The 14,796-nt window shown below is 41.0% G+C and overlaps 2 protein-coding genes across 15 annotated transcripts in view; one reads left to right on the forward strand and one right to left on the reverse strand.

Annotated features, from left to right (window-relative positions):
• Positions 1–14,796, forward strand: part of LOC143474921 (uncharacterized) — a 61,602-nt gene that overhangs the window by 38,938 nt on the left and 7,868 nt on the right. Inside the window, exon 1 of one of the 14 annotated variants that reach the window (XR_013120884.1) lies at positions 5,951–6,024. The exons of the other annotated variants lie outside the window; for them this stretch is intronic. The gene's annotated coding sequence lies outside the window, so the exon portion shown is untranslated. Of the gene's footprint in view, positions 1–5,950; positions 6,025–14,796 lie in introns of those variants that run through there. 14 annotated transcript variants of the gene reach the window in all.
• Positions 5,229–9,111, reverse strand: en2a (engrailed homeobox 2a). The gene is made up of 2 exons (XM_076972584.1): positions 8,261–9,111; positions 5,229–6,485 (listed from the first exon to the last, which is right to left on the reverse strand). The coding sequence occupies exons 1-2, from the start codon at positions 8,739–8,741 to the stop codon at positions 6,169–6,171; spliced, it is 798 nt and encodes a 265-aa protein (XP_076828699.1). The 5' UTR covers positions 8,742–9,111; the 3' UTR covers positions 5,229–6,168.

Genomic DNA, 14,796 nt, shown 5'->3' on the forward strand with positions numbered 1-14,796 from the left:
AGGAGCCTATTGCCTAAGACTCATACATGGAAGATCAAGAGTTACCAAGGTGCTCTGTAGATACACACACACACACACACACACACACACACACACACACTCATTTCCTTTGGCTGTCGAAGTCCTGCTGTGGTTTCAGTGGAGGTCACTGACACTACCACTGGAGCTTTCCCCCTATAATGAAAAACTGCTCCCCCACAGTGTGTGTGTGTGTGTGTGTGTGTGTGTGTGTGTGTGTGTGTGTGTGTGTGTGTGTCTGTGTGTGTGTGTTGTATTTCTGTGAATAGCTGCATATGCATTACTGCTAGGAGGCAATAACTTGTTGACTTGTCCATCATTTCTTTGCCACACAATGCAATGAAGAAACTGAAAAGCAAAAACAGAAGGAAACCGGCTGCACTGTGCTTATTATTACATGTGTTTTACGCTGTTGATCTGTTGTAGACGTTTGGCAATGATGCAGCGGGTAGCTTGGCAATGAGTCTTGTGAGTGTGTGAATCTGGCACATGACTGCGATGTACTGTTGAGTCCAAGAAGTCAGTGGGTCAAACCAAAGAAGGGGTGGTGGTGGTGTTGTTATTGTTGTAGTTGTGTGTGCATGTGTGTGTGTCACAGTGATGCAGAAGTGTTGCGGAAAGGTGAAAACCGCTCGACAGAATCTATGTTTCCCTTCAACGCAGTCCAGTACGCCAGCTGTGGCATTAACTTGTATTCTAACAAGATTAAAATATATTTGTCCTGAGGATTAGCATACTTTAGTGGCCCTCTTGCTCCTTTGCCGGACTGGCCGGTGTATCTACCGCTGGCTTTTGATCTGCCGTGCATGGCGAGGACCCTGGCGAGGACCCTGGCGAGGGCCCGGCCATCTGAGCGCCGGTGTGAAATCGGCCTGATGTCATTTCCATTCTGCCCCTCTTGCGTCCCTTGCCCCTTTTAGCCATGTTTCCGAACCTTGCCGGTGCATTCCTCTCCGGGCCTAAGGAAGCGTTTGAGGAGCTGGTAGAATAGCTCAGTAGGAAGGGTTGGGTGGGGGCAGGATCTTTTGGGGGATGGGGGGGGGGGGGGGGGGGGGGTGGGAGCAGGTCTTTTATATGAAAAGCAGACAAGGAGAGATTCCGTTGACACTTTTTTCTTCTGTTTGGCTTATTCGTTTAGTTGACTTTGATCATGGCATTTAGAAACATTTGACAAAGCTGACAATTAAGTAGTCCAGAATCTCAAGTGCATTTGTATTTTCCACTCAATTAGTCCACAAAAACAAAGGCCCCTTTTGTAAATGGATGAAGCAAAATTGGACATAACATACAAAGTGAGTTTGTACTGAAACGTAGCGGTACATGTGTTATTCCTGTCCTGAAACAACTTCTGGGATGGCGAGAAATGTTTTGGGCATGCCTCCTTCTGCCATCACTGCTTTGGGCTGGTGGAAAACTTAAACCTCAGCCCTGTGATGTCACTTGGAAGCGTAGTGGCATCTGTGGGTACCCACCCAAGTCTTGCTTGCTGCATGCGAAGCGTGCACACGCGCTGCTCTCCTCAGTCGCCCCAGCGTGGCGTTCCACAGGGTTATAAATAACCGGCTCTTTCTTGAGTGGGCCAGTGCTGCGGTGGCATGATTTCCCCATGTTCAGGCTCTCTAACCCACATCTTATGATCAGACCTTTTCAGCGAAGTGAGAAATGGAAACGGAGCGGGTCTCCCAAATAAAGGACACGTCTTGTCAAATGACCCTACATTTCACTTGTTTGACATGCAGTAAACACTTCTGCTGGGGAAGATTTTTTTTCCCTCTCCCTTGTAAGCCAAAGGACCGGATAGAGTGTAAATCCGTCTTTGTGCAAACCGTGAACATGTGTATGTGTTTGAGTGTCACTACACTGTTCATTACACATTTCCAGTGAATCTTTTGCTGGCATGTTGCTGATTCAGGGAGTTCAGTGTGGTTCTTCATTCTCTGCTTCCTGGGATGAGATTTTTAGATGGGATGGACTGAACTTGTATCTTCATCAGAGAATAGTACTAGTAACAGAATGGCAGTCAGGATATCTGCCTGATATACCTCTGTATCACTTGGATGTGTTGCTCTGTGTCATTATGTCATTTAGATGTGTTACTAATTTGGAAGAATATTTTTTTGGAATCTGATGCACTTGTAATAGGAATTCATTTGAGCTGTTGTAAACTGCAGCTGAGTTGATGTGTCATGATAAGTGAAACAGCAAGAATGTGGTGAAAATACCAGCACTGTCATCAGTTTTAGGGCTTTCCAAAAATTTTTTGTTTTGGATCTGGGTGGTAGACACGTATTCTAGAAAGTTAAACGTGCGAGCATGTGTCTGTGTGAGATGGAGAAAAAGAAGGAGACAGAGGGAATGTTTACTGGTAACTTTTGCAAGTGGAGCTAGACACCTGTGGTCATGACAGATTTTGACCTTCATCTGGAGTTTGACCTTCATCTGGAGTCTCTCTCTCTCTTATGCACGCACGCACGCACACACACACACACACACACACACACACACACACACACACACACACACATGCAAGCCCACACTTTTTTTTTTTTTTTTTTACTTTTTAGCTCTATAGACGAGAGTCAGTCAGGCACCTCTTCGCTCAACCATTGGGTGTCATTTCCTCATACAAGGGCTACCATAAAGGAAATGCAGATGAGGTATTGTCCCTGAGGGGGTCAGCGTATGGGAAAAGCCAGTCGCCCCGCTCCATTCATATATTTGATTCTGCTGAAAGAACAGGTGGACCAGTCTTGAATGAGTTTTTGACGCTTGGACTTCTCCAAAGTTTAGAGAAGAATCAACACAATGCCCAGCTCGCTAAGCTAATGCTGGACTAGACAGGCGTAGTTTACCTGTTCTTATACAGAGGAACATTTTTAAAAAGGCCAAACTTTCCAAGGTGCAGAACTCATAGCATTCATTAAACCCAACTCAACTGGATGGTGTTGCCAGTTATACAAGTCAGCTGAAACCTGAATTTCTGCTTTATTTAACTTGTTTGTTCTGTTTTGAGAGTTTAGTTTACGTTAGCAAGTAAATGTATTTCACTATTACTCTACATAATGTGAGAATTCTGTTGCATACCACAGCCTTGTATATGTAATTGCATAAAGCTGAACATACTCTGGATGTAAAATAAACATTTTCACCTTAACCCAGAAGAAAGATGTTTTTTTCTGTTTCTTTATGTTTACTGTGTTGAGCACACACAGTAAACAGCTGCCTAACTGTTCATCTTTACTCTACCAAGTTAATAAAGCAGCAGTTTTCAAGTTAGCCAATCAATTAACTGTCTTGAATTTCAAGATGTTAGCGGTCAAGATAAAATATATGTGCTTTTTCATCCCTCATTGAAGGTTAAGATAAGTCGTTAGAAATACAGATTCTGAAAAGCTGTTGATAGTTGACTTATTGGTTAACCCTAAGTTGCCACTTTTTTCAGTTAATGCTACTTAAAATGATGTTGTTTTTCATTATATGTCCAGTTACTTATCAGAATGATCAGTATCACTGCATGGGTGTAGATCTTATTATCCAGTAGGTTTTCCTTTGCTGGTGTATTTAGACAGTGTAGAATATATGAACTGTAATGGAAATGTAACACTTGAATATTGAAGTGTTTTACTATAAGTCGGCTAGGAATTCCTCATAGTCAACTAGTAAATACTGGAATGTGTCCATGGGTAGCAGGCATTTTAGCCCCAGATACATTTGCCCTTTTTGGTTTTTAGCATTATTCAGATAAACCCAGTGTAGACTAATTTGCCTGTGTCTGTCTAAGTGTAAATACTAAGATACTTGAATAAATGTTGGGTAGATGTTAGCCAGGCTGAAGTAAACCTCATATTCTTAGTTTTGTTTTGATGTTTTGGTCCACTTCATTGAGATCTAGTACCACTGCAGGTCACTGTTATACACTATTGAGCTGCCTGGTATTGTTTTGTTGTCATGTGTGTCAGTACGGAGAGAAGACCTTGTGGCTTGGGGCTGGGGTCTTAGGGGAGGAAAAGAAAGAAAACAAAAGCCACCCAGTTCAACTTGCAGGCTCCACCTGACTAAGAAGTTGTGGGTGGGTATTGAAAAGTATTATTTATGTATTTTTAACAGTGCTATGGTAGCAGTGTCTATTTGCCTCATAACTAGTGTATTCAGATGTGACTCAATCCTTAGTTGGGAAAGCTTTGCATGCCAAATTATGACGTCACATCCATTAGGGTTACCTCCCATTTGATGAAAGTGGTGCTTATTCTGATCAACTAAAGTGCTAAACCAGTAGCAGGATATAGGTCACAAAAACACATGATTGTCCAGGGATGCTAAAGAACTGAAACTACCAAGATATTGAGTGCCAAGATACCAAGATATTATCTTTTGTGTTTATTTACTTCTTTTCCAGTTGAAGAGGCAATTAATTACACAATTAATGCATACGCGATACAAATTATTTACATGTGTAACAATACTTGTAAACACAAAATAAAAAATAACATTGTATTATACATCTTGATTTTGTCATTTTAGTTTTTAACATAGTTTCTATAGATAGATCTCTGCTGATGAGTAAATTCATTAGGTCGAACCAGCAGTTGAAATAGTTGGAAAGGCTGCATTTAAACACTGCTGCTAGGATTCTGGCACAGTTCTGTGTCATTAAATTCGCACTTGAGCTTGTAAGGCAAAGTGTGTTAAGTTTGGTGGATTTTAATTCACACACTCTTTTTTAGGTATACAACAAAAGGATAAAGTCCAACAACAAAAAGTTTACAATCTGGTATATGGAAATATTCTGCAACGTAAAACTCGATCATACTTTTTCAACGTTTATAATCACGTGAATATGCCTTAATATGACAAATCGCAGCTTTCATGCAAAGGCCCCAAAACCGTTTCATTCACATACAGAAGTTATTGCAAGATAAATAAGCCATTTAAACACCTTTTAGAAATCTACTCTCAAATAAAAAGCGACACCAGTCATTGGATAAAGTTTTTTTTTCTTCGCAATATATCTCTATAAATACATAACAAATATGAAGTCGACAATAAAACAGTATTTCAACATTTGTTATACAGTAAACTGCTGGTTTGCTTCATTTTTATTTTCATAATGTTTGTATATATATATATATATATATATATATATATATATATATATATATATATATATATATATATATATAATTCTGTAATAGTTCTGTATATGATGTTACCGCGCAGTTGTCTTGCTAGTGTCAAGAGCGCGCATAGGCGTAAATCATTGTCAGTGAGCTACACGCTTATAGGCAGCATAACGTTGATTAAAACATATTTTGCTACAAAAAATGATTATATTGCTCTTTCATAAAAACTATATGCAAATTAAGACGCTTCGGCTTCTTTTATTTTTTACACGCCCAGTTGAAATGGATAGACTAGGCTACTCAGCTCGTCCCAGTGTTAGGCTCTTGCGCGTTGTTAGAATATGTCTACACATGGTAGCTAAATTATTCCTACACAGTAGTACATCTCGTTCTTGCGATTTGAGTAGGACATTAACACCCCCCCCCCCCCCAATACCTCACTGAAAGTAGCCAGGCAAAAACCTGCGTGATTCTGAAATAAAGTATCTGAACAAAATTCACTTCACACGTGATGGAAATTGTATCATCGCTGCGTCCATTTTTGTATCAAACAAACCAAAGAAAACGAACAAACGTGGAAATAAAATGTATCTTAAGCAATTTATTTATATTCACAGTTGCCTGGGTGCAGCAGAAGATATTCTTTGGATTTAAGCAAGATGTATCTATGAAACGTAGGTCTGTATATTTTTCGATAAACTAGACTATCGAAAGCGCTTAGTAATAGCGGTTGCTTAGTAATAGTGGTTGCTTGGGAACGATACAAAACGCAGTAGATGCATTTTCTTTTAATGCACCGAATTCTTGACGTGCGAAAATGGGACCCAGATGGAATCCTATTTTTGACAAGAAATTGATCATAAATTCCTGTGAGAATCTTGCTCAGGTGAATGTAGTTTCGACAAATATAACACGTTAATTTCAACTTCAGTAATGCTGGTATGTTTGTACGCTGGCCCTTGTTTCTTGTGAATTATTGCATTGTAAATATAACGATGACCTTTTTCCTCTCCCGCCCCCACCACTAATCTCAATCACTTTCCGATTTGTCGTCTTTAGTCGTGGTGGCGTGGTTGTAGAGTCCTTGCGCCATGAGGTGTAAGGCCAGCGCGTTCTTGGTGCCGCTCGCTTTTTTAATTTTGGCCCGCTTGTTCTGAAACCAGATTTTGATCTGAGACTCGTTTAGGCCAAGTTCCTGTGCCAAGCTCTGCCTCCGCTGCTCCGTCAGGTAGCGGTTGGTCTGAAACTCGGCCTTGAGTCTCTGAAGCTGTTCCGCGGTGAAGGCCGTGCGTGGTCGCTTGTCCTCTTTACTTGCGCTTTTCATCTTTGGTTTGCGGGTTCTGGGACCTGTGTGTGGAGTCAGAATAGCAAAAATGAAAGATTTTAACAGCATGACCAACAATACCAGCCATGTTCAGTATTCAAGTGTCTGTCATATATATATATATATATATATATATATATATATATATATATATATATATATATATATATATATATATATATATATGATTTTGCGTCATAGGGTGTGAACTACTGTACGCCCTATGCGTGTTGGCACAGAGAGCTACATGAATAGGTAATGCGGGGGGGAACCTCTCGGAGATGAAGCAGAATATTGATGAGGGACTCGGGGCGAGCTCCAATTTGGACATTTTCAGTTGAAAGACCCTTGCTGGGGCTTGAGATAGGATGGGCATGGTGTTTGGAAAGCACAGGCGCTGTTAACGCGTTCTTTATCGAACCTAATTAAGCTTGCTGTGATTTAGGCACCAAGCTAAGCAGAGCAAAGAGCTCTAAATAGATAGAAGCTAATATTTGTTCTCATTTGTGCATTGCATAAAACGCCTGCTTTTATGTAGCGTTTCACCGCGCATCCATAGCGATAGAATTTACATTTCAAGGAAGTTTCTAAGCCTGCTTTAATGGCGATTAACTAGCATATTCAATATCTTGCGGTGTTCGATTACATATTTGTTACATTTTTTTTGTTCGATTTCTCATTAAAACCGTATCGACCCGACTATTCTAACATATGCTGATTCTTCGGTGGGTAAACAATAACACTGAATACATTCATTTGTCATTCAGCACCGACCCTGTTTTATTTCACAGCGACAGTACCGTTTTAACCAGATAAACCAGCGAATAACCAGGACAGCGATGGCGCCATGAGAGCAACATACCGGAACGTGATGCATTTGCTAACAAGTCCACTCGCATTTACGCACGCACAGCTCCAACCAAAATAACTTTCTTCGAATTAATTTTTGGCAAGAAACACACAATACATCAACAACCAGATTAATGGCGTCCCTCGTCTCTATTTGAACCCGCTTTAAATTATGCATAAGAAGCCTGTATATTATTTTGTTTCTTAGGAAATATGAGGCTACATAATTTGTTGTGTTTAACTGTTAATTGATACGTAGACACGTAACGTACGATGCACTTTAACCCATTTTGAATCATCGCTTACTCAGGAATTTCAGATACAGCAGGCCTACCCCATTGTCAAAAATATGCTAATTAAATATCTAGAAGACAATTGATTTGCTGCTTTTTCTTTTTTTTGTTGTTTTAAAGCTTTTTGTTGTATGCGTTTACGAGTTATCTTCTGGACTATAATCTTTATCGTGTTGGATCTCTCGGAATGAGATCGGACAGGATAAAGTAGGATAGCACAGTTCACGAGGGAATGGCTGAGAATGATGGTAAACGTATTTGTAAAGATATTAGCAACAGTGTACATCCTAAACCGAGATTTTTTACGATATGCACATAAAGTACAATTTCGCAAACTTTTACATTTGTCTTACATTTTCCTATCTGACCTCAGGCTAGTAGCATACTTATCTCTTAACGAATGAGTTTATCACAGTCTATGTTTTGACGTAGTTGTATGAAATAGACCACAAAAAATACAGTTTCGCGTATATTTTTAAATTAATGTTCTACGTATTCAGTATGTTTGGGGATATTTAAAAACGAATTTTACCAAAATGCATGCCATGTGTTTTATTTGATATTTTCTGTCTGTAGGTACGTCTTGATTGTAGTTTATCGTTTGCGTCGATTGTAGTGAAGTTACTGGGACATGACTGGAAGAACTGGGAGCTTACCTGACGAGGGCCTGTCCGAGTAACGCGTGCAGTACACCCAGGCTGGCCACAGCATTGGCTGATTCGCGCTCATGTTCGAGCTGGTCTGAGAACTGTCCGAATCCGAACTCACACACTGGTCCTTGTTTTCGCCCCGAAATTTCAGTGGCTCATCAGCCGGTATTTCGTTGATTTTTCCTGCGCTGCCTGCATGCGGCGTGGAAGCGCCCTCCGTGGGCACGGTACTCCCCACCTGTCCCGCGCCCGGTGCTGTCGGGCTGTGCATCTCTCTTCCTCCGACGTTACTTTCATTTTGAATAACGTTCGTCTCTTTTTTCCGACCAAAGTCCGGACGTAAGATATTGTCTATGAAAAAGTTGGTTATTCGGTGAGGGAGTTGCGCGTTGCCCGGAGCTTGCAGGACGGGACGGATGTCTCGGTTGGACTCGTCTGCAGCTGCTTGCCGATCCGCGTCTCTCGCACTCTGCTCATTCTCATCCATACTGAGACACTTCACACTCTCCGTCCTTAACCCTTTACCGCTCTCCTACACCCAGGCACTTACAGCCGAGTCCTCTGGCCGCTTCCGTCCACTTTGTTTCGTTTAAATAGATTTTTTTATTAAAGTTAAAAATGATCAGTGAGTATTTGGGACAATAAAAAGCCCTCGCGCGTTGTGGTCACAAAGGAAAACCATAGTTTCGGCCCCGTATTTCCAAGTAGTATACCTGTACTTGTACCAGGTGCACTACAAAACTTGTCAGTTTGGTACGATCCGTTTTCTGCTTAAAGCGAATGACAGGGCTTCAGTGACTACACTAAGGGCAAAGAAGGGGGGCTCCTAACTGCTCCTGAAATACTTTCACTCCGGATTTTTGTTCTTATTTTTAATACGAGCCCCCTAGTGACGTTACACTCCAGTATCCTAGACACGTGCCTTCGACCAATAGATTACAGGGGAGCTGGTCACGTGACCCTGATTCGAGAGTAACTGGCAACGTTCATCCTTGCGTTTTTAAAGATACAGTGTTGCACCAAATTATACATGCGATACACTATTGCAATAATATATGTGGCGTGAGATAAAACTTACATATCTTTAAGGCGATGCACATATCGATCACTAAAGGTTCGGACTGTGTTTATTTAATCACAAAAGAACAGACGTGCATAGGTCACGTATGCGAAAACACATTTTGTTGTCCTTAAGGCTGTTGGATAAAGGTGTTGTCTTTTTAGATTTTTTCCCAAAACAAGATCTACGCGCGTGTGATTCGGAGGATGGTGTGGAGTATAATGCTCATGATTTAATTTTAAAGTTCTTAACATGCAAGTTGTGTACATACGCAGGCCTCCGACATGAGCCCCACACCAGAATTGGGTGGAGGCAGAACAATCGCGTGCCGAAGTCCTCTTCTCCTAATAGGGATCAACATGGATCATTTCTATCTATTATGAAATTATACCTGATTTTTTATGGTTTATATATAGGTAATATGTCAGTGTCCATTTTTTGCTTTGTAGACAAATTTGGGAAAATAGATGGCTTGTAAAAAATGAAAACTGTGCTTGTAATAAAAGAAAGCTCTTCCTGCTTTCAAAATTAACCGTTTCATCTTTGCATTCAGATGGATTTAGGCAATTATGAGATGCTGTATAATCCAGCTACACACACGGCACACACCCAACACGTAGCGTACCCCCTCCCCTTCTACGATCTGCCGTCTAAAGTCAGCAATCTGAAGTATAGTACCAAGTCCTTATTGGCGATCTTGAATGTGAGGTTGATGTTGAGGACAGCGGTAAAGGGCCTTTGCCTCTTTAAAAGAAATCTGTGATGCAAACGTTTGTGCTCGCGGAACACATTCTAAAGGCGCGCCAAAAATGAAACTTTTAAAACTCCAGTTACATTTTTCTGTGCGTTCACTCGGACACGTAGCAGCTTAGCTGCCGTAAAGCTCAAATATGGCTTACGAAATGTCTCGTGTGTAGCGCGCTTCAGGTAGTGAGGACTAGTGCAGCGCGGAACGGAGGAGCATGATTTCCAATGAAGCGTCGCTCCTCGCTCCTCTCGGTGTCAGGTGTAATGCCCTGGCCTGCAGAACTTAAGAGTATATGATGCAAAGTACGATCAGTTAGATTTAAGCTTTCCAACACCATTTGCTGTCATTCCAGCTAGACCGTTCATAGCACCATTAAAGTGTGAGGCAGTACTGCGAAACACGCGAACGTGCTCATTGTGTTGTAGCTGAAGTGGCATCTTAAGATGGCACCTCTTAGATTGCTTCTTTCATTTCCAAGACCCTGCAATCAAGTATCCAATCAAGTTGAAGCGCATTTTTTGCATAATGAGCTTTTTCTGTTGCGACTAGGTGCAGTTCTGTCCAAATGCATCAAAATGTTGCAGTCAAAAACAAACGATAACACTACCGTACAATGCAACACGTCTTCTCATGTACGTTGGTGTCCTCCGTCCTTGAAATAAAAGATAGTGTCGTTAAACATGTTCTTTATCGTCTAATTTTATGTCGCTATTTGAGCTTTTTGGGCCACACCTATCAATTTTTCCTCTATACTCTTCTGTGACGCCTCACGTCGAAAATCAAGATTATTTTCTATATTTCTATAGCTGTATGTTGCATTCATAAAGGTCCACAATCGTTGATGAAGACCTCCAAACACCAGCCATTTCGGACTGTGTAGTACAATGGCCTTACCAGTGTGCGCTGGTATACGGGGTCGCGATAGGCTCGAAGGGTGTAATCAGACGCGCTGTTCTTCACAATTTTTTAGAAAAATCTCGATCTCTAAATGACCGGAAGACAATGGAGCAGCGTAGCGACACTGAGTCCCGTGGCTTGCCCTCTAACCTCTGCTTCACACCCGGCCACAACCTTTAGACTAATACAGTGAGCTTCCAGCACCTTTCCAACGAATCACAAATGTGTATACTAACAATCAATACAAAAGTATCCTACAGTTTATGTATTCACATTGATAAAGTTGATTGTTTACGATTGCAGTTAAATAGTCCTATATGTTTTGCTATTATCATTACAGCAACGGAAAACGATATGCTGAACGTTTTCAGTGTAGTACAGACTACTATCTACAGTGGGGTACCAGCTATGGCTATAAGCCTATGAACGTAGGCTATAGATATTGGTAGGCAACTGTACATTTGAACCATTGGATAATGTATAATAAAGGTCAAGGACGATAATGAATTTAAGTATTTAACAGTTTAAGTTGTAAACGGACTTGACTTAGATTTTTATACAGTGTGCTAAAATGTTATAAATTGGCCTATATATTCGAACATTGCGAATTGCTAGAATAGTATTTCGTTAGCAAGACTAACCAATAGGTGGTCAAGACTATCCTAAATAATGTATTTATTTGTTTGCTTGTTTATTTATATGGCACAATCTTCTAAGATAATAAATAGTAATTATATTAAAAGTTAGTATATTGGTTGATATCTACATGAAACTAGCCTACATCAGTTCCTGTGTCAAATATAGAATCGGTCATAATCCAGTTTTTATTGTTTCATTTTTAGTTCCTTCGTTGTAATAAGGCAGTAAGACATTCATTATGATTATCATGGTCTTATAAATTGGGCAAATTGCATATAAAGGGTTAATGCCAATGCACGCTGTCTACTATTCTATTCGTTGTTTTATAAATGACGTTATAAACTACGCTATGTATAGGTTTCCAGCACCGTGCAGTGGTGCATCATGCATGTTGTGCCAGGGACGAGGAGGAGCGACGGTCCGTACCTTTTACAGCGCAGGCAGCACTGAATTGGTGCTGCCTATGAAATCCAATTCATAAGGGGCAGGGCCATACGTTGATGTTTTTATTTTGAGTGGATATGACATCACACCCGCTATCTCACCAGCGTTGTTGAGCTCGTGCGCATGGGCATAGCTTATTCGTTTCTGCCGCTGAACTATAACTACAGCTACTACACATCTGGGAGGGGTTAGCTAGCATATAGGCTACCTTTCACTAACCAGATTCACTTAAACCTTAGCACTTTCCAGTGTTAGAACACTAACATGCCTCGTGGAGCGGCACCATAGTGTGGTTGTCAATGGGTGTGTACAGGAAAGTGGTGCATTATTTCTATCAGATTTATACGTTTAGACTCGTGACCAGTAGGTCAGGGCATCTTTGTTATAGTAGAGTTGTACCTTCATACATTCATCGTTATCTTAAGAATAACAATCTATATTAATTGTATGTGTGATTACTTGTATGTGTAAACAGAAAGGGTCGCTCAGTGCGGATTCTTTTACGACTATTTATTCTTTAATTCTGCAACAATTGTATTTTGCCATATGAGTTCAATAAATATTCTCAGACTTACGTATTTCTGTAGGCCTTGATGGGCGAATGATTTCTTACTCCTGGCCTAAGCGTCTTCGGCTAACTAGTCAGTTGGATTTTAATACCACATGAATACACGTGATGAAATTTCAAATCATAATGTAAAAAAAATCTTAATTTGGTTACGGAAAATTATATTTTGAATTTTAATGTTTGTACCTGCAGGGTAAACAGAAATATTGATTACCCTTAGGGCACGAGAAGCTTGTTACAACTAACGGCATCAAACATGCTACACAGGTCGATAGGCGCCCTCTTTAAGGCACATATTCATATATTATAAGAATTCACTACGTAAAATGAAAATTAATGTCCACTGTGCTAAGTAAACTTGTTAAATGTTACTATAATCTAGACTATTATTTTGGGTCTTTGTTCTGTAGTGTGTTATTCCACCTATATCGTTCTTGTCTTTTTTTGGCATGCATCTCATTACAACCCAAATGAAAATGGACCCCATATTTTCTTCTAGATATTCTTTAGGTATTTATGAATCCGTCACCTCTTCGTCAGATTCACCCACGTAATACGTAATGTTCAGTACAGACTGGACATGCGCACGGGCGAGCATTATAATTGCAGTATTCTGTGGCGTTCCCGTGAGTAAAGTCAAAGGTTAAAGAGACCAGTGCTGGGCCCGCTGTTCTCTTTGGCACATATAAGGTGTCCTTTTAGGGTCTGAGACGCATCAGCCGGTTGGTGCCGCTGGCCCAGACTCTCTACTACAAAAGGTGCTGACGCGCGGAGTGGATTTGTGAATGGACGCGCTGGTGTGTGTACCTCATTGATCATAGAGCTCACAGTCGCTGTAGGGGATAACGTTCCCTCCTTCTCTCTCTCTCTCTCTCTCTCCCTCTCGTGCTCTCTCTGTCTTTTTCTCTCCTTCGCCCTCACACACACACACACACACACACACACACACACACACACACACACACACACACACACACACACACAGACAGACAGTCAATCAAAGCACGTCTGTAGTATGAACTCTGACACCATGCAGGACAAGATCCAATTGTGAGAGCCACACCAAGTATCAAAACCCAAGCGTAAAAGAGTCACCAGGACAGCTGTACTTCAATAACCTTTTCCCTCAAGTGTTTACAGACTTCTGTAACGACGTCGAGTAAGAACAAAAAGCATGTGTGTCTCGGTGACTGTAAGTTGATAGATGTGTCCTTAGAGGAAAGTTATGCAGTCCTCACTGTCTGTACGCACTTTTGGACAGACGCTTTGAAGTCAAATTATTGTCGGTATGAATATCGTCTTTTAATTTCTGACAATACTCATTGTTTCAAGCCAACCCCCTCCCCTTCACCAACAAAGCCGATGAACTGTCGGGGAGCATGTCTTAGCGGAGTGGGCACTTTGAAAACGCCGGGAGGAGAAAGTTTATAGGTTTTAATTCCCCAAATTCTAAACCGTCTGATCGCCCTGGCGTAGATAAGTCGCCTTTCAGTGTCCGCAGCTCTGTCACACAGACACGCCATGCATGCGGTGTCTCCTGCAAACGCAATTAAAGACCCAGATGAAATCCCTCTAACTGAATGGCACTTCCACCTTTAGCTCCCTTTCTTTGGAAAACGGCTTCATTGACAGTCAAAGCTTTAGCCGTTTATCTTTCACTTAATCTCTCCGAGAATTCAATGAGACAGATAATAAGAGGGGTAGCGAATTTAAGGGAAGCAAACAAAATCATTTTCCATAGGCGAGTTTGTCGGTCTTTTCCGTCCTAACGTTTACCCTCAAAGTAAGTTATCGGCATTGTTACACTTTAAATGGCCTAGTTTGTTTTCTGAGATTAATTAGTCGTATTGTAGCTGTTTATTTCAGATTTCACCGAGGATTCAATAGGCCTACTAGTTGAAGCGAGGAAGGATAAATGTAGCACCAACTTTTTCTCAAAATGTTTATAAGCGGCTCTTAAAGGAAGATTTTTCTTTAGGACACTGTTTCCTCTTCATTTATCGCCATTCTTGGTGTGATGTTTCTTAAGCTTCCCGTGTGAACGCCAGACCTTACACAGTGCCACAGGTGCTGCCTCGACATCTTAAATCCCAGGCGTTTCTCACCGTGAAAACCTGCCTTAATGGTGTTCCTCAGACACGCCAGCCTTAATTACATTTCATTAACATGTCAGACTCTTTTCTATT

Source organism: Brachyhypopomus gauderio, chromosome 14 (genome assembly GCF_052324685.1).
Source record: "Brachyhypopomus gauderio isolate BG-103 chromosome 14, BGAUD_0.2, whole genome shotgun sequence".
Taxonomy (NCBI): domain Eukaryota; kingdom Metazoa; phylum Chordata; class Actinopteri; order Gymnotiformes; family Hypopomidae; genus Brachyhypopomus; species Brachyhypopomus gauderio.